Genomic DNA, 20,771 nt, shown 5'->3' on the forward strand with positions numbered 1-20,771 from the left:
TTAAGAGAAAATCATATGATCTGAAGTATTTTGGTGATAATAATAAATCTGTCTCACTGACCCCAAGGAGAGGGGGAGTAGAGGTTGGTGACAAACCAAAGAAAGGGAAGAAGAAAAATAAATATAATTTTCTGAAAAGGGGCTTCTACTGGCTTCCAGCTGACTGCCATCTCCACCATCACCAAATGATGAACAACTGCCAAATGACAGGCAGATAAGCCCAACAATCCTGCTACCAGCAGAACTCCCTCCCCTATTCCCCACCCAACTCCACCCCCATGTAGCCTACCAACATCAGCTCTCCTTCTAGCCTGACCCACAAAGCCATAGTCCATCTCCTCATAGCAATGTGGCCCAGTAGCTTCCTTTACCGTTCCCCTGACTCTCCCTCTCCTCAGGCCTCTTTATTCTCTGAGACACGACAATATTGAAATTAGGCCAATTAATAACCCTACCACAGCCTCTAAGCGTTCAAGTAAAAGGAAGAGCCAATCGATGTAGCAAACTTCATTGCTATCCTATTTTTAGAAATTGCCACAGCCAACCCAACCTTCAGCAACCACCACCCTTTTAAATCAACAGCCATCAACACAGAGGCGAGATCCTCCACCAGCAAAGAGATTACAACTCGCTGAAGGCTCAGATGATGGTTAGCACTTTGTAGGAATAAATAAGATACATAATACTATTACACAGGTAACAGACTACAGAATAATGTAAACATAACTTTTATAGACATCACTCTTGGTCCTCTTCGAAAACAAAGGAACAACATTTATGTGCACTGGGAAACCAAAAAAAAAATCATGACTCACTGGTGAGTGGTGGTTTGGAACCAGAGGTAAGCCAGTATAGAGACAGCTTATCACAGATCTAAGCAACTCTCCCAATCAGCTAGGAATTCCTGAAAGAATGGACACAGCTTTTCACACTCCCCTCCTGTGGGTGAATATCATGGTTAAAAAGCTAGAGAGGCAGAAGACCCTGTACTCTAGTCCTGAATCTGTTATTCGTTAGCTGTGTGACCTTAGGAAACAGTCACAATGCCTGTTTTCTAACTGTTGGAGGTAATATTCTCAGTTCCACCTACCTCAGAAGCCCGGCTCAAGTTATCAAATGAGGTCAAAGCCATGTGGACAGGATTTAGAAAAGTTAAACGATCTATAAAAACTACGTATTATTACTACTCAGAGACACTTCTGTCCAATCCTGTGCATGCCTTCCTCATCTGGATCTATTTCATTTGGCGTTTAAAAAAAAAAAAAGCACAAATGTTTGAACTGTTGCAAAGAAGTCTTTGACAAAATCAAGTGTTGCGTATTTATCACTCTGTTATTGACAGCTGAAGGCAAGGCCAAGGTCACTGGGCAAAAAAAAAAAAGTTCTCTAAAATATGCTTGTCAGCAAAATTGTTCCTTTAAGGGAAAGAGTAAAACCAACCAGCATTTAAAAAACGAAACAAAACAAAACAAAACAAAATTCCTGGACCTCTGGATATAGGAACTGCAGTGAAACTCATCTCTTCCTCAAATACCAAACAACAAACTAAAATCCTGACATTTATATAGCGCTTTCCTTAGTCTATCTAATTTGAACCTCACAACAAGTCTGTTAGCTAGGTATTATTGAACCCATTTTACAGTCGAGGAAACTGAAGCTTGGAGAGGTTAAACATCTTGCCCTCTGGTTGTATAGCTAGGATAGGACTTGCCCCCAAGTCTCCCAGTTCCCTTCCACACTGTTCACTATGCTGGGCTGCCTCACAGAGATGAAGGTTTCTTCTTGCTCTTTAAAAATTTTTTTTTCTACAACACATACTTCATTAACAACCCAGAGATCGAAGGCATCATTGTTTATGGCATCCCTAAAAAGGAAAATCCATCTCAAAGCTAAATTGCAGTAAGTTAATTACATATTCTAGTTGATGGCAGAAATATTGAGGGAGAGAACGCTTTTATGAGCTGTCAAGTGAGAAGCAGAGGAGGCCCTTCCCCAAACCAGCATATCCTGGGGATGACATGGAAATGAGTCCTGAAGGTTTACAGCATCTGGTTTTCAGAAAGAGGCCTTACTCATATTCCCCCCCACCTCGCCCCGCCCCTCCACCCACCTAGGTTTTTGAAGTGGGGTGGTGGTGGTGTTGGCGGCAGTTCCTTAAATAAGGAGCCTGGAAACAACTCTATGGGTTCAGCCTTACACCAAGGTAGGGGAACTGTCCCTCTACAAAGCATGATTTCAGAAATGCTGAGAAGGTCCCTAATCTCAGCCTCTCTACAATGCCCCCTCATGCTAAGAGATTCTCCACCCTCAGGCAGGAGATGACTAATGTCATGGGGTGCAGAGCACCCCAGAATTTCTCTGGGGCACACAGAGGAATCTTCTCCTTGAGAAACTAAACCAGAGGACAGATAACGCCTAGAGAGAGAAGCTGAACCAAATCAGACTGAGCTAGCTTGGGATTCCCAACCTTCATTCTGGTCTCCCTTACCCCGGGGAGATAAATTTGGGTGTGGCTTCGGCCTTTGGTCCTGAAGAGAAATCTGTAGTCACCCCTCACCCAATTCCTCTAGTCACTACCAGTGGGGGGATGGTCCTCTCTCACTAAAGGAACTTTTCACGGGCAGATGGTCCACCCCCATCAGTCCTCTATAAAAGTACCTTCCAGTCTCCTGTTCGAGGAGATTTGGTACCTCAGAGCCATGTGCTTCATGCCTATCTCCCCATGAGAAGTCCAAGGATTTCTTTCATGGTTTCCCTCCCCCCACCCTTCCCTTCCCTTGCTCCTAAATAAACTATCACCTTATTCTAACTACTTTTGTGTGCAAGAGGGTGTAATTCTTTAAAGAGGAATTCTTAAGAACCCCAACGCCTACCCCAACTCATACTCCATTTCTCCCCATTACACTAAGATTCCATCAGTGGAGCTTTGTTATTTGGGTTAAGTTTGATCCCAGTAAAATACAAATAAACCCAAGGACAAGTTAACACTTTAAGCTGTCAGGAGTTAATTACCCTTTAGTTTAAATGAGTTTCAGGTTCTTCCCTAAATACATTTTTTAAAAGAGTGTGAGATGATTTTTAAAAAGGGGTGGGGGGAGAGGATGAGAACCCTAGCATACTGGGTTCATAGCAACACCAAAAAGAGAATTAGGAGTACCAAAGACAACTTTCACCTAATTCATGATTCCCCTTACATCTTCCTAGGATCATCAAGGCAGAGGAGGATCTCATAACACAGGGTTTCATTAAGATGCCAACTGAGGCAGACCTCCTGGGTTTGACCTGATCTAGATAAGTAGAGATACTGGTTTTGGCAGGAACAAGATGATAATAACAATGACTATTACTCGGGTAGTACAAGAATGACCCCCATTTTACAGAGGAGGAAAACTGAGGCTCTACAAGGTTAAATGAGTTGCCCAAGATTCAGTGCCCTAAATGAGTCTCAGACACCAAGTCCAGTGTTTCCCAAACTTGACAGGCAAATCAACTTGGACATTTGAAAAATTAAAGATAATATTAATGTCAGCTCAACATTTCCAAAGCAGAACCCATCACCTTTTTCTCTAAAACCCAACTCCTTTTCTGAACTTGCTATTTTCAGTTGAGGACACCATCCATCCTTTCACTCACTGAGGTTTTTACAACATTGGAGCGTTTCTTGCCTCCCCAATCTCACTCATTCAATCACATATTCAATCAGTTCCCAAGTTATGTCTATTCTATCATTCAAAGACAACAAGGATGTTGCATCAATAACAAGGATTTATAAAGTACCCTTCACAACTGTCCCCCTTTTTGCACTCACAGAGTCACCAGTCTAGCTAAGGGCCTCGCCACTCTTCACCTGGACCTCTGCAATAGCTTCCTAATGGATCTATCTCCAGACATCTCTCCATTCTTCAATCTACCTTTCACATAACTTCCAGAGTGATATTCCTAAAAGCACAGTCTAATCTGGTCTCTCCATTTCTCAGTAAACTCTACTGACCTATTACCTCTACAATCAAATTAAAATTCTTCTGCTTGCTATCAAAAACTCTTCAGAATCTGCCTCTAACCTATCTTTCCCAGCTTGTTCTAGTATTATTCATCTTTGACCTTCTTGGAGATAACTACTCTCCATGTAACTCTGCTATCTGGTGACACTGGCCTCCTTGCCATTCCTCCCACACTAAGGTCCATCTCCTGACTATTTTCATTGGCTGAAACTCTCTTCCTTCTCATCTTGGCTCCTAGCTTCCCAGGTTTCTTTCAAGTCTCAGCTAAAGTAACACCTAAGTGCCTAATCCCAATATCTAGCCACATTTCTCATGAAGAACATTAGAAATTATAATAACCACCTTACACATTCTCTGGAACATCCATGCAAACCCATGCACCACTCCCCTCTATCCTGCAGGTGGAAAACTAGATGATAAGTAGAAAAAGAAGCCTGGGACCTCATGTCACCTGAAAGACATCTTTGAGGAAATCATACCAAAGTTGAATGACAAAACAATTGGGAAACCAGTGATTTGTGGACTCAAAGCTTTCTTGTTCACCTCATTCTATTCCTGTCCTGTTTGTAATACAGCCCAACTCCCTCAGTTCTTTACAGTCCCCCTCCTCCCTCATTTTCAGATAAAGGTTGACACTACATAAAATGCCCAACTGATGAGTCTTCCCTTCCAAAAACCTATTTTTAAGTCTATAGGTCAAGTTATAATGGCTATTTAAATAGGACAGTGATTAACTAGTGGGTGTTCTGTTATGATTCCTAAGGGAAACAGCCTGAGGAGATAGTCTCAGCACACCTCCCACCTTAGGAGAAAAGGTATTTGTCTCAAGTGAAAAAGAATAAGCCTCCCTATAAGAATAACACCCAGGGAGATAAGTGAAGTGTCAGAAAGCCAAGACTGGAACACAAAGGGTTGAGGCTAACAAGATCTGGAATGCACCAAGTCTTTTTCAGTTGTGCTGCTGTCAGTGAATTACAGAAATCTGATGGAGGTCAAGCTCATGGATTTCTTTTTTATTTTTTATTTTATTTTATTTTTTTAGAGAGGCAATTGGGTTTAAGTGACTTGCCCAGGGTCACACAGCTAGTAAGTGTTAAGTGTCTGAGGCTGGATTTGAACTCAGGTACTCCAGGGCTGGTGCTCTATCCACTGTGCCACCTAGCTGCCCTGAGCTCACGGATTTCTAAAAGAATCGTGATCCTGGGAAGGAACCCAATGTCTGTGTGAAGGAATCTAGTCAGAACCTTTTCTCACATGAAAGCACATACTCATTTGAAATAAACTGATCTAATCAGTCCTAGCTCATTGGCTTGTCAATTGCTCTGCTTAGATGGCCACCAGTGTCTACAAACTAGTTGCTTTCCAGAGATGGGAAGACAATGAGTCTTGAAGGATCCTCTCTGGGACTATTTTCTTTTCTTTTAAAAACATTTTTTTGGGAGTTAATATTTTCTGTTTCTACATTGCCTACATTTCCCAATATAATCCTCTCCCTCAGAGCCATCCTTTATAACAAAGGATAAAAAGAAGAGAGAAAAAGTTCAACAAAATAAGCCAGCACATTAAAAAAAAGTCTGAGATTATATACAATTTTATAATGTTACACATCCCATAGGCCCTCATCTCTGCAAAGGAGTGCAGAGAGGTGCATACTCATGTCTCTTCTTTGGGGCCAAGCTTGGTCATTATAATTTCTAACGTTCTTTGTCCACTTGTTTTTCCACTAACAATGTTGTATTCATGTATATGCATATATACACATACATGTATGTATATATGCATATGCATGTAAATGAATACATGTGTACAAACATACATACACATATTATATATTATACATACATATATGGTTTTCCTGTGTCTGCTTACTTTGCTTTTGCATCAGTTCTTATATATCTTCCCATGTTTCTCTGTATTCATCATATTCTTGGTTTCTCACAAAACAAAACATTCTATTACATTTATGTACCACCATCTGTTAACCTAATCCTGCATCTACTTTATTTCCAGTTCTTTATTACTACAAAAAAATCCAATTATCAATATTTTGGTGCAGATGTGTAGATGCCTTTCTTATTATTAATTTACAAAGGAAGACTTAGAACTGGAATTGGTCATGTTGTGGGACAAGGAACCCTAATCCCCAAGGAGTCCTTAAACTTCCCCAAGGGAAAAGTAGCTCTGCCTCCCATCTGGAGTTCGGTAGATGATATATTGATATGGATGGGTACTATTCATACTTCACATACTCCTTTCCAGTTGTTTCCCTTCTAAGTTGTTTTGCTCCTCCCAGATGACAAAAAGACCAAGTCTTCCCTTACTCTTGAGACAGTCTCCATAGTGATTGTCTTCCAGTCTCACCGGCACAACCCACTGTAGAGGAGAAATCCACTCAGAGGAACAAATTACACAACAGTAACTTCCTATAGAACTAAAGGGGGGGGGGAGTCCATTACCCCCAAATCATATAATTGGAGCTAAAATGGACCTTAGATATCCTTCAGAGATACTTCTATTAAACTAGGGTGGATGGATAAACAGTCTTTTCTACTTTAAGAATCAATGCTGGGGGGGGGGGGGGAAGGGCGCGCGGCTCTGCGCTAGGTGGTGCAATGGATAAAGCACCAGCCCTGGATTCAGGAGGACCTGAGTTTAAATCCAGTCTCTGGCACTTGACACTTACTAGCTGTGTGACCCTGGGCAAGTCACTTAACCCTCATTGCCCTGCAAAAAAAAAAAAAAATCAATGCTAGACATCTCTAATCTGAGTACCCTTGCCCCCAGAAAACTACAGTGACAAACTTATTCTTTATTTGCACTTTTCTCTTCACTATAAGGGATTAGTACATTTTAAATTTTTACTTATGCTTTTTGTATGGATATGAGTCATTTCCATATCTAGTATCTCCTCTATCCCCACTGAAGTCGCCCTTGTGATAAAGAAAAAGAATTCAGCAAATATAACTTTCTGGCAGACTACATACATACAGAACTCTGCCCCAGTGATGTTCCAATTTTCTGCCATAAGGAGAGAAATAGATTTCACATGTGGTCTAAGGCAAAGGTTGGTCATTCAAATTTCTACAATTTCATTTTATCATTTCTTTCATTTACATTTTTGTAGGAAGCATGTGCATTATTCTCTTGGTTCTGCTTACATTTGCAGCTCCATAATGAACTTTTCTGATTCTGTGCCTTTCTTTATACTATTCTCTATCCTGAAAAACTTTCTCCAACTCCTTTTTTGCCTATGAAATCCTGCCCAGCTTTTAAAGTTCAGCTCAGATGCTACACCATGAAATCTTCTCCCATTTTCCTTAGTTCATTATGATCTTTTCCTCAAGGATCTCCCATGGTCCTGTCATTGTGGTTCTTTCATGCACTTAACATGCAAATTTTTTACACTACTTTATATTATGGTTTATTTGTGTCTATTTTCCATCAACCCTATTACAATCTAATTTCCCTGAAGGAGCTAAACTACACATAATAAGGCATTTCACAGAATCAGGACATTTCAGAATTGGATCAGGAACCTCATCTGCAATCCATCTCCTCCAATGTGAGAGAAACGATTATTTTTCTCTTGTATTACTAATTATTCAATGAGGACCAAGGTTTTTCCCCTTTTCTACTTCCTCATGGAGAAATCAACCAGTGTGGGAAATCTTTCTGAGTAAAAGAAACTCTAGGTTTAGACTAATGGGTGGATTCCTGCTCATTATGTTTACTCAGACAGGTCTAGGAAAATGTGGATTTTCCCTTTGGTCAGAATGGATATTGATAAGTGTCTTTGAGGAGACTTAGGTGATCCAAGGTACCCACAAGACCCTCACTGTAATATAGGCCACATCTCATTGTAATATTCATTTTCTCATTAATTATTAACCAATCAGAATTAATTGCCACCCTCAGGTAAACTTGCTCTTCCAAAGGCATATAAACTGTGAGCCCACTGCCATGAGGGGTCTTTGGTATTCAAGAGTGCCACTGACCATTTTTTATTAACCTTATTAATGACCACTATAACCTTATAATTGACCACTAACCTTATTAATAAAATGATTAAACTATATCTCTTAAACTTTTTAAATATCACAAACCCATAGCCCCCCCAAAAATCTCCACCTTGATTTGCTCAGGTAGTCACCTCAATCCTGCTTTTAAGAACTCCAATGAAATGGGGCCTACCCCTTCCCTGAGGCAGCCCATTCTACTTTTGAATAGTGCTAATTACTGAAAAATCTTTCATTGACATCAAACCTTAACTGTCTCTTGGCAACTTCAAACTACTGTTTCTAGTTCTCAGGGACTATCTATCCTCAGGGACAAAACTGAATAAGTACAAGTCCTCATATGCAAGACCTCCCTTCAACTGTTTGGAAGATTACTAGTATTTCCTCCCACCCCCACCCCCACCCCCCAATCTTCTCCATTTCAGTCTTAACTTCTCCCTAGCCCTTCAACCCATCTTCACAATATATTTATTTAATTTTCTTCGTCATCATTATATATGCCTTATTTTGGGCAATCTTCACTTAATCAATGCTCTTCCCAAAATACTGTGACCAGGGCGGAGGACTGTGCAACTATTAGCTACTTACTCCCAAGCAGTCAGCCCTCTCCAAATTCAGCCCAAGATCACATTAGCTTCATTGGCTATCCAACCACACTGTTGACTCATACAGAGGATACAGGCCACTAAAACCCAAGGTCTGTTTTTAGATAAACTGCTACTTAACCATGTCTCCCTGATTCTGTACTTGTGAAACTGATCTCTCTGGACTCAAGCACAAGACTTTACATTTATCTCTGTTAAATTTCAATGTATTAGATTCAGTGCAATGTTCTAGCCTGTCCATTTTTCTGTGTCCTGACTGTATCCTGACTGTGTGTTAGCATTCAGTGAATCAACAACTCAATTTAACTCCAATTCTCTTGACAAATGCCTTTATTAAGACATTATCATTGGATCCCATAAACCCTGTCCTGAGAGGTAAAAGCTTTTAGCTGAGTACATGGTGTTCATCATTTTATCAAGATAGCACATGAAATCACAGTATACTGACTTTTTGTTTTGCCCCAAAATCATATGCCCAAAGAAAGAATAAATGATCTATTATCTCGCTTCTTCTTTCTCTCTCTCTCCCTCCCCTAACTACCCCATCCTTCTCCATGTTTTATACCTATATCACCTCTCATAGTTCACATTTAGAAAATGCAAACCCTTTACAAACAGCTAAGGATGTCAAAAGTAAGTGAGGTAGGAAGAGGCAGAAGAAAAAAACCCTCCATGTCAAGGTGATTTTAAACAACTATATGAAGCAGATTTACTGGTTAGCTTCACTAGTAAAAAAAAAAATGAGAAACTACTTTCCTATTCGGGCAGAACACAATCCTACCTACTCCTGAACTCTCCCCTTCATTTGGTGCTTCTGTTGTGGGATTGTAGCGGGACCCCAAGAAACCTAAAGTTCCTAACCCCCAAAGAATCCTTAAACTTTCCCAAGGGAAAAGCAGCACTGCCCCCCACCTCAGGAATGGGTATTGTAGGGGCAGCTAGGTGGCACAGTTGAATAAAGCACCGGCCCTGGATTCAGGAGGACCTGAGTTCAAATCTGAGCTCAGACACTTGACACTTACTAGCTGTGCGACCCTGGGCAAGTCACTTAACCCTCATTGCCCCCGCAAAAATTTTTAAAAAAGGAATGGGTGTTGCCAAGCAAGGCCCGGGTATGCCGATAAGCAATACCAAGGTCTGCAAGACGATATGCAGTATATGAATAGATGCTGCATGTCCTACTGATACTCCACCCAGTTATCTTGCCCTTCCCAGTTTTTGCATTTCCTCTTGCTTTGTAATTTCCTAAAGACTAGGTCTTCTCTCACTCAGGTGGGATAGCTTTCCATAGTGATCTGTCCCCCCAGTCATATATTCCTCTCTCCTAATAAATCTTTTTATTTTACAAGATTCATGAAGGACCTCCAACTCTTTAGGTGAACTATTCCCCCCTCCCCCATCCAGGTCGCAAGTATCCCCCAACACTTCCAGGATTTTTTAAGTGTAATTCCCTGGCTGACCCTCATCTAAAACCTCTTTTCCTTCAAAGGCAATTTCAACAACATTTATTTAGCGCCTAACATACCCAGAGTCCTTGGAAAGCATAATAGTTTAATTTTTAAATAAGACATATTCCTTATCTTCAGGCGGTTTGGAATCTAGTTTCTTCACTAGCGATCGGCTCAGTTCAGTTCAATTCAACAAGCTCCTGCTATGTAGAAGCTTGGGGAATACAAGGAAAGTCTGACTCAAAGAAGCTATAATCTAATGGGGGACAGGAGAGGTGGGGACAGGGTGGTATTAATGTGGTATAGATACTGTCTCTCTCTCTCTCTCTCTCTCTCTCTCTCTCTCTCTCTCTCTCTCTCTCTCTCTCTCTCTCTCTATTATTTCAGGAAGCTTTACCTGATTCATCTCACTGCTATTCTGCATCTTCTTGGTATAAGCAGCAAGCATAATTAGTACTATGCCAACTGGCACTTTTTGATATATACTTTCGTGGTCCCAATATAGGTTATACAACCCCCCCCCCCATTTTCTGGCTTCTACAAAACCTCAGTGTTGCCTCTTACTGTGCTCCTAGTTCTGCTCATTTTTATCATAATTGCTCTCTTTGTGACAAATACAAGGGGGAAGAGAGATGATAAAAATGAGTAACACATCTCTGAAAGAAATGTAAAATAAAAAAACCCTTTCACAGCAAACATTTTCTGATATATGGTAATTTTGTAGAATTATTTTTCAGGATAAACTTGTGGGTTTTTTATTCCCTCTCCTCAAAGGGATCTCATCTTTGGCATCCTATATAAGGATCAACACAGTATATCTCAAAGGGTCTTCATCTGGTGTGTTCCCTCTGACCAAATTGAAAGGGACTTGAGGGTGAAGCACCTTTATCATACTTCCCATGGTTATGTGTGTTCACTTGACTTGTAGCTGTCCTTTAAGATTACCTCCCATTTAATGGGAGCTGCTAGAAGACAAACATTTTTTTTTCTTTTTGTCCTCAGCACTTAACACAGTAACTGGCACACAGTAGGCTCTTAATAAATATTCCTTGACTGACAAATATTCTCAAGTCAGCACAGCTAAAGGATGCCTCTTAGGATAAGCCCTGAAAACATTCCTGGGACTTCCTCAGTGGGGAGACAGTGAATTAAGGAAGGACTGCAGCCTAATGATAACCTACCTGGGAGATCTACTATCTAGCACTACTCTGGTGGACAGGGGCTCTTCCCTCCTATAAGAAAACGTTAGTTTCAATTTCCTCCAGAGGCTCCCCATCCTAGAGTAAAACTTGAGAATATTGTCTGCTAGGACACCAGGGAGTGGGAGTAAGGAAGACAAATGTTTCAAAACTGTTACTGCCTACCCTTTTCTGGAAAGCCTCCAGAACCCAGGATGGTATTTCTTGATAAACTGACTCCCATGATTGTTGAGGCTCATGAGCTCATCTTTCCATTGCTCCTTTCGTTCACAGCTGCTGTAACTATAGTTGTTCCAGGTCTTTTCATTATTCACACTTCTTGTGCTCATCGTCCCACAAATCGACCCATAGGATCCCAGATCCCAGCTCACAGGAGCACAGAGCAAAGGGGCCTTAGAGATCCGTATAGTCCAACTCACTCATTTTACAGATGAGCAAACTGAAGCCCAGTGACCTTAAATGACTTGCCCAGAGCTACATGACATAGCAGAACTAGGGGTCCAGCCCAAGTCTACATGTAATTCCAAATCCAGCCCTCTTTCCATTACACTGGATTGCTTGGTACTCACCAAGATCAGTACTTGCTGACTCTCTGGAAGAAAGTATTTATGATATATGTTTCAAGATTTGGGTCTCTTTTCCTTTCTTGGTAATGAACTGCATTTTCCAACACCAGTTTCACTACCCTCCCCTTATTGAATTCCCAAGGTAACCATGTACACAGACTTTGGTGGATCTTGTTATCCAGTTCCTCATAGATTGTTATCTATTTTTTCTTTCTTTGTTGTTCATCATGCCTGACTCTTTGTGACCCATCTGGGGTTTTCTTGGCAAAGATCTTTTCTTCAGCTCATTTTACAGATAAGGAACTGAGGAAAACACGGTTAAGTGACTTGCCTAAGGTCACACAGCTAGTGTCTGAAGCTGGATGTGAACTCATGAAGTCTTCCTGATTCCAAGGCAAAGGCTCTATCCACTGTGCCACTTAGCTGTCCTTTTCTATTTCCTTATCCTCTGCAATGGATGTTAGTGCCTAAGTTTCAGTTATTTTCACGCTGGTGTGTTGGCTTATAGTAGTCATTTGTACAACAAGGAGAACTAACCTAGTATGCCTTCTATGTTTTCTTTTGACCCTGGAAGTATGCTAAAGCCATCCCTAATGTGTGTGTTTCTCTCTTCAACAAGAAACTGTGAGTTCTCTTTCCTTTCAGCTATAACTTTATGTCTTCTGCTTTCATTAGTGACAAATAAGTCACTAGGGATATAGTTTCATTAATGTGCCATATTGTGAGACAAAGATCACACATGAAGAAGGCCAACAATTCATATTTGAAGTTTCTAAGAACTGTATTTTTCTTAGCAGCCTTGACTACCTTTTTCATCCACCTGTCAGCAATACTATGGAAGCTGCATAATACTAAGAGTCACTCTGCATTTTCATCTGGCTGTAATCATCCTTACTTATTGGTCTAGCTGCTGGTGAGGGGCCTTCAAATTTAGTGAGGGTGATCCTGGCATGGTATAATCTGTCAAACAAGATCTCCCCCATACTACAATGGGGAATCAGAAGGATTTCCAGGAGGATGCCTGCCACAGATAATGAGGAAAACTTGAAAACTGAGTACCCAGTATTTCCATTTCTTATTTATAAGTTGCACCTACCAATTCTGGGTTTTAAAAAAATACCTATGGGGCAGCTAGGTGGCTCAGTGGATAGAGCACCGGCCCTGGATTTAGGAGGACCTGAGTTCAAATCCGGCCTCAGACACTTAACACTAGCTGTGTGACCCTGGGCAAGTCACTTAACCCCAGTTGCCTAAAAAAAAAAGTACATATTTTTATATAGAGACATTTATATTTATATATTACATTTATATAAATTAATATATTTTATGTATTATATAATAGAAATATAAATTATTTCTATTTATATGGAGATAATTTAGATTTTGTTCTACACACACACATATAAAAATCTGTTTAGATTTTAAAGACCTTTACAACCTGGCCTCAACTTACTTACAGAACCATACTGTATATTACTCTCAGGCCCATACTCTGTAATCCAGCCAAACTGACCTTCTCCCTGTTTCTCACACATAGTACTCCATTTCTCATCTCCCTACATTTGTTCTGACTATCCTCCAAGCCTGGAATCTCTTAAAATCTCTCTCTTCCTTCAAGACATGGCTTAAGGACAACCATCTTCTACATGACATATTTCCCAAAACTCCCAACTGCTAATGACCCCCCCCAACTATCTTTTATTTATGTTTGTATTTATTTTCTTTACATTTATTCTGAATATATTAATATATATAGTTATTGTCTCCTCATGAAAACGTAAGTTCCTGGAAAGGAGTTATTATTCCATTCTTTATATTTGCATCATCACAATCACCTTGAAAAATGGCTAGCATCTAGTAGACATTTAATGAAATGCTTGTTGACTGATTAGTCCAAGTCACATCTCTTGCTGTCCTTAGCAGAATGCCCTTTACTGCATAATAAATGGCTGTTAAAACAACAACCACAAAAATTGAAACTGAATGCTATGAAAATATAATGATCAAGTATGGCCCCAAAGAAGAGATGAGGAATCACCTTTTTTGCAGATTTAGGAGACTAAGGGTATGGAGCAGGGCATATAATGTCAGACATGGCTGATGTGTTAGTTCTGAACTGTTCTCTCCTTTTTCTTTTTTGTTATAAGGGATGCCTCTCTGTAAGGGAAAGAAGGAATGGATATAACAGGAAGTTAAAGTGATATAAAAATATATTAATACCTTTGAAAAAATATCAATTCTATTAATAAAATTGGGATCCACTTAAAAAAAGGAAAAAATAACCCATCTCCACCTGGGTTCACATGTGTACAATCAAATGTGTATAATCAAAATAGCTCAATTTTATCAGTTATTTCCTCATCTAAACCATGATTCAGACCTTGGAGCACTTCGACCTCCAGAAAAATCAAAGTCATAGACCCCTGAAAGGGCAAAGAAGAGAAAAGAAGCATGGTAGGCAAAGGGATGATGGATACATTTCCGATGATGGTCTTGTGCTCAAGATGTGCAATAAGGACTATCAATGAAGAAATGTGTGATCAGCAAGTGAGGCTGACCAGTCATTTAATAAGAACAGAGATTGAGCTGGAGTTACACTGGTAACCATGGGATGCACATAACTTCTGGGGAGGATTTGTGAAAAAGAATGGATAAGAATCATGAAAGATTGAGAAGATATGAATGAGCTGCAATCAGTAGCAGTGGATGGACAGTTAGATATTTCCAAGATATCTACATGGATAAGATGATGGAAAAAACATCAAATCAAGTAGTTTGAAAATACCTCTGAAATAGGCAGGTTGAAAGAAAAGGGAAGAAGAGGAAGAGGAAGGAAGAAAAGCAGAAGTATATTCAGAAAATATTTGTCTTTTTTTTTTTTAAGCAGGGCAATAAGGGTTAAGTGACTTGCCCAGGGTCACACAGCTAGTGTCAAGTGTCTGAGGCTGGATTTGAATTCATGTCCTCCTGAATTCAGGGCTGGTGCTTTATCCACTGGGCCACCTAGCTGCCCCAGGAAATATTTTTTCATGAAGAGATGAAACTGTCTCCTCTATCATTCTGTGTGCTCAGCTGTTTTGTTTTAAACTGCCCTTCACTTACTCTGCTGTTGGCAAGCTTGCCATGAAAAAGATTTGTCTTGTTGACAAAAACTAGATGTACATAGACAGTTGTATACAACTACCTTCTAGCAAAAAGAAGTGATGGCAGGGCAGCTAGGTGGCACAGTGTATAGAGTACCGGCCCTGGAGTCAGGAGGATCTGAGTTCAAATCCAGCCTCAGACAGTTACTAGCTGGGTGATCCTGGGCAAGTCACTTAACCCCAACTGCCTCACCAAAAAAAAAAAGAGAGAGAGAGAGATGGCTCTACAGCTTTACCTCTTACTCCCTTCCTTCCTTCCTTCCTACCTTCTTTCCTTCCTTCCTTCCTTCCTTTCTTCCTTCCTCCTCCTCCTCAACAACCCTGCCCACCATTTCCCAAGCCAGAAGACACTTCTAATGACTCAAACCTGTCAGAATTCACAGGAAAACGAAAGAGGACAGAACAGAACCACAATGATGCATCATGCTTTCAAAATTAGCTTACCTCTGCCCTCTCTGCACAAAAATAGGCACAGCTGATACATTTGTGATGGTGAAAAAAATGAGAGAGAGGGAAAAGCCTGTGTTTAATAACTGGGGAATAGTTTAATAAATTGTGGCATACTGATGTTGGTCTACTGATGTACACTGAAGAGGCCCTGCTTTGATGCCTCATCGTAGTGTGGAGGTGACTGTGGGCTCTCAAAGGCTATGCCATTAGGTACTAGTTTGGGCCAGTCCTATCAAGATAGAAAGCTTCTGATTGTGGGCCCAGGTAAGGAACACTCCTTGCTAATTTTGGAGAGATTCATTACCAGATAGGCCAAAGGGTGATGGACATTTTTGGCCACATTACCTCTGGAAGACAGTGTCTCTTGAAGGAGGCTAAGATACAGAGAGGTGGAGAAGGATTACAGATCCCTCAAGTATATGGGATAGAATATTACTTTAAGGATTCATAGCTTTGTGAGCATATGAAGTCTTCTCACCAATGGAGGCAACAGCCCTTCTGTAATTGGCAGGGTAGAGAAACAGATAGAGCAATGGACTTAAGAGTCTTGAAGACAACTTCTAATCCTCTTCTGGCCACTAGCTATGTGACTGGGCAAGCCACTTAACCTACTTGGCCCAGTCTAACCCTGATTTCACCATCCGTAAAATGAGGGGGGTTGGACTCCATGACCTCTAAGGTCACTTCTATATCTATGACGCTATTAACTTATTAGTGAATGGTCTTGAAACAATTATTCTGCCCCTAAAAAAAAATCATGACTGCAGCTAATGTGGTGAAAAACCTCTAACTTAGCTAAAGTGGGATGTGCTTAATCAGGATGTAGTGAGTTCTGCAGAGGGGAAAGAGGAGAACAAGCACACCACCAGAGTCTCTCCTGCATTTTTCATCCTAGCCCCAGTCACAAAACTTGTACTAGACCCCACTCTTATCCTTTCCAAACTGCTCCACTGAGGGGAAAGTCAAGCCAGAGGCACAACTTGGGGATGGCCTTCACTAGGACAGAACTTAGGGATCCCTCATTAATAATAAGGAAACGGCTGAAACTCAAGGTGGGTCTGAAAGGTCTAAGAAATATGTATAGGAGGAAGGAGGGCAGATATAGGAAGAAGGGAACACACAACAGAGAGCAAGAAGGAGAGACACAGAGGGAGATAGGAAGGGTTATATTACACATGAGCCCTGCCCTCAAAGGGTTAACCTACCATTTAGTTGGGAAAAATTTGCAAAACTGGGCTGAAGGCATTAAATGGCAAGTGAATGGTAAAGACAAAAAGTGCCACAGAAGTTCAATGAAGGTGGAGATCATGGAGTCCTGGGGCATCCGGGAAAAGAACAATTCAGAGGACGTAGAACTTGAGCTTCTGGGCCCTAAATTATGACTAGGATTTACATTTTATCAGATCACTGCAGATCTGGAATGTCAGATTTTATATGTCAGGTTTGGAAGAGGGAAGGAAGGGAGGGAGGGAGACAAAGGAAGAGAAAGGAAAAGAAAGGAAAAGAAAGAAAGAAAGAGAGAGAGAGAGAAAGGGGGAAGGAAGGAAGGAAGGAAGGAAGGAAGGAAGGAAGGAAGGAAGGAAGGAAGGAAGGAAGGAAGGAAGGAAGGAAGGAAGGAAGGAAGGAAGGAAGGAAGGAAGGAAGGAAGGAAGGAAGGAAGGAAGGAAGGGGGAGGAAGATTTATTATGAACTTAACTTGCTGATTGGGACAGTCTAGTGTCTGGGCAGGGGGTCCAGGGAATGGTCTCTAGAGATTCACAATGGAATCAAAGGATAATCAAAACTAGAGGGGACCTTAAAAACCATTCAATCCAACTTTCTCATTTTACAGATGAGGAAAGAGGTAAGAGAGGAGGGAAGGGCTCTGCCCAAAGCCACACTACTAATTACAGCCAAGATGAAACCAGAACCTAGTTCTCCTGGTTCTCAATCCAGTGCTCACTCCAGGAGGTCATGTTGTTTCTCTTATCTGAAAGTGGACCAGTTTCTGAATGTGAAGAAAGGAATGATAACAAATGATGTCCATTCAGTAAGAGGCACAGCTGGAGTTCAAACCCCGTGTGGATTCCCAAGCCCAGGGTGCTTCTTTCCCTGGCTTGGGCTGCTTCCTGACTTTAGGAGACTTTGAACTGGGGCTGGTCCATGAAGGCCCTAAGTACCCCCAGGAGGTAATCCCTGAGCTCCGGGCAGCTCTGAAATGCTGATGCCAGGGGATAGGGGTGGGAGGGGGAGAGGCATAGAGAAAGAAGGGAAGAGCAGGGAGGAGAAGCAAAGAGGAAACTGAGGTTCGCTCAACCCTCCGTCAAAGACTGGGAATCCTCTTAATGGCCTTGAGCCACCTCACTTCTCTCTTGGCCCTGAGCCCCTGTGTCTATGTGGTTTTTTGAACCCACCTTAGCTACAATCTGATCCAGGCACCCACTGTTACATGATGGTCCCAGGATGCTGATAGGAGCCAGAGGGAAGGCCATGATATCCTACCCTGGCAATGCTTTCCCAGCTGACCCTGAAGGGCAGACAGCCTAAGTGCTGGAATGATGAACCCCTTCTAAGGGAATGCCTGCCACCCAGTAGGTGCAACACAACATTAAGGACTGTTTCTATGGTAATCTTCAGTGGTACACATACTGGCTCTGGGTAAAAAAAACAACAATAACTTTGCCAATGACCTGGTATTTGCACTATATCAAAACCGTGGAAATAAAGTGTGAAAAGGGATCTACCCAAATCAAAACTACCATCTGCGGGCTTATTACCTTCTGAATGCTGACATTTCCTAAGATTCTCAGTGGAAACACCTTGCTTTTTGGACCTACAGCCTAACCCTTTCTATTTCTGGCAGACTGCACTGCTTGGAGGCCAAGAGGGTGGATAGTGTCTCATAGGCTTGTAGACTGTTTGAATTCATTTAATCCAACCCCCTCACAGATAAGGAAACTAAGGCCCAGAGATTTGCCTGGGGTCAGGCTGTTAAGTAGCAGCAACTGGAGAACCTAAGTCTTCTGACCCCCAGTCCTATACCCATTACACTGTACCATTGGTTCTCCAACAATGAGCCTTGAAAAGTTTCAGGTAGGCATGTCATGAGCTGATATGGAACCTACACTTGGAATGGCATGGGCCAGTCTACCAGCTCTCTCATCATGTGCCATGATTCCTTATGCATAAGAATAATACTTTTCTGAGAGCAAAAACAAAAAGTATGAGGAATATTCCATTATACCCTACTGCTCTAGCATGGAATCAGGAAGAGTAGAAATGACCAAAGGGGAGAGGGATGCTGCTTTTCTTCTGAAATTGTGTCCTCGTGCCCTAAGTCAATGTCCCTCCCCAAAGGCTTAGGGGGAATTGTGACTCCTTAGCATTTTCTTATTTCCCAGCAGCGGGCAAATCAAAATGTGATTCAACATCTGTTTTCTAATTAAAATCTGTGCCTTTTTTTATTACTAAATTTTACTAAAGAATTCTGAATAGCAGTAAAGCACTAGTATCTTCTGCCTTGATTGATACAACCCATTTGCAATTATTTAGACAAAGAAGGGGGGTGGGGATGGAGAGAATTTTAGACAGTTAGATTAGGTTAATCAAATTCCTGTTGGTTGTCTATAGTAAAATAAGGCAGCATGACATAAATGTAAACTAATTAAATTGCCTTGCATTTAAATTTAGCCCTAACAAAAATAAAGATTAGAAGAAAAGCTGGAGTAAGGAAGGTATTTGCTTTTTCAAGAAAGCAAATTAAGGCCAGGGTCAGCTCACTAACCCTTAAGTCACACCTGGTATGACAAATCATCCTGAAGGACAAGGTGGATACAGGACACTTCTGTAATTATACAGAGCCCAAAGTCTGAGCATTCTTGTGGAATGAATAATGTTGCTAGTAGCAGACTTCATAGTGTCAAAGAAAGAAATCTGTACTCCTAAAAATTTGATTCAATTAAAAAACCACTGATTAAAAGTGTTTACTAGCTCAGCAGATTCCTGTGCAGGGCACTGGGGAGAGATACAAGGTACAGATAAAACAAGGTCCCTGGCCTCAAGGCTTTAGGACGAAGGCAGGTCAATTCCCATAACTCATCCTTTTACCTCTACTAATCATCTCACCTAGACAAATCAGGACAAAATTCAGGAAATGACTATGCTGTGATCCTTTGGGTAGGAAAGGGAACAAAAGCAGTTGGAAACTCAAGGAAAAGTTGGACTTCCTAAAAAAAAAATTTGTTTTAAAGTGTTTTGGAGAAGAAAAAACAAAAAGCATGAACAAAAGTAGCTATGAAGTGCTCTAGACAGTTGTTTGTCCTTCATTCTTTTTTTTTCTTTTTTGGTGAGGCAATTGGGGTTAAGTGACTTGCCCAGGGTCACACTGCTAGTAAGTGTTAAGTGTCTGAGGTCAGATTTGGATTCAGGTCCCCCTGAATCCAGGGCCGGTGCTCTATCCACTGTGCCACCTAGCTGCCCCTCTGTCCTTCATTCTTGAAGAGAACCATGACATCCGGATGATGTCATGGAGAGCTATATACAGTGTGGTAGGATACAAAGCTTGAGGTCAGAAAGACCTGGGTCCAAATCCTTAAATTACTAACTAGCTATGGGACCCTTGGGGAGTCATTTTGCCTCCTCTGCCTCTGTTGTATAGTCTGTAAAAGGAAGGAATTGAACTCATTGACCTCAATGACCTCTGAGGTCCTTTGCAGCTCTAAGTCTATGATCCTACTTACACATAATTTAAGATTCATATAATCAGAGGGCAATCAGATCTTGAAGGGGTCTTATTATTTAACAAGTAGATACTGAAACCCAATGTGGTCAAGGGGCAAAGTTATAAACAGGCTTAGGATCACAGATTCAGAGTTAGAGTGAATTCAGGTCATTTAGCCAAGACCACTCATTGGGAGATGAGACAGTTGAGCCTTAGAAAAGCTAGGTGACGTGCCTCTAAATACTGGAAGGGTTCTAACCCAGCTCCTGTGACTCCAGATCAAACATTCTTTGTCACCACCTAAAATCTGGCCTCCCAACTCCCAGGCTAGTGCTTTTCCCATTACACTTTGTTAACTTTGAAATGGTCCATGATCACACTGATCATCTACTTTTTCCTCAGCTGACACTAAAACGAATTTTCCTGCACAGATTCTCTAGTTGACTTTGAGAAGAAAAAGTGGCCAAGAAGTGGGCCAGACAATTTTTTAAAAAAGACCATTTATTTGATATAGCTATAGGGAAAGGGTACTTTTAAAGTCCCTTTCTCTTTTAGTAAAACTTGTTCAGTCATTTTTCAGTCATGTCTGATTCTTCATGATTCCAACTTGGGGTTTTCTTGGCAGAGATACTGGAGTAGTTTGG

The 20,771-nt window shown here is 41.1% G+C and overlaps 1 protein-coding gene across 5 annotated transcripts in view; it reads right to left on the bottom strand.

The window, feature by feature from the left end:
- SMCO4 (single-pass membrane protein with coiled-coil domains 4) overlaps positions 1–20,771 on the bottom strand; it is an 84,777-nt gene that overhangs the window by 13,135 nt on the left and 50,871 nt on the right. Inside the window, exon 1 of one of the 5 annotated variants that reach the window (XM_043991012.1) lies at positions 1,091–1,201. The exons of 3 other annotated variants lie outside the window; for them this stretch is intronic. In XM_043991012.1, the coding sequence (XP_043846947.1) occupies positions 1,091–1,132 (42 nt within the window). In that variant the 5' untranslated portion in view covers positions 1,133–1,201. Of the gene's footprint in view, positions 1–815; positions 953–1,090; positions 1,202–20,771 lie in introns of those variants that run through there. One more of the 5 variants, XM_043991016.1, reaches the window with a different exon arrangement.

This window comes from Dromiciops gliroides, chromosome 3 (assembly GCF_019393635.1).
Source record: "Dromiciops gliroides isolate mDroGli1 chromosome 3, mDroGli1.pri, whole genome shotgun sequence".
NCBI classification, from domain to species: Eukaryota; Metazoa; Chordata; class Mammalia; order Microbiotheria; family Microbiotheriidae; genus Dromiciops; species Dromiciops gliroides.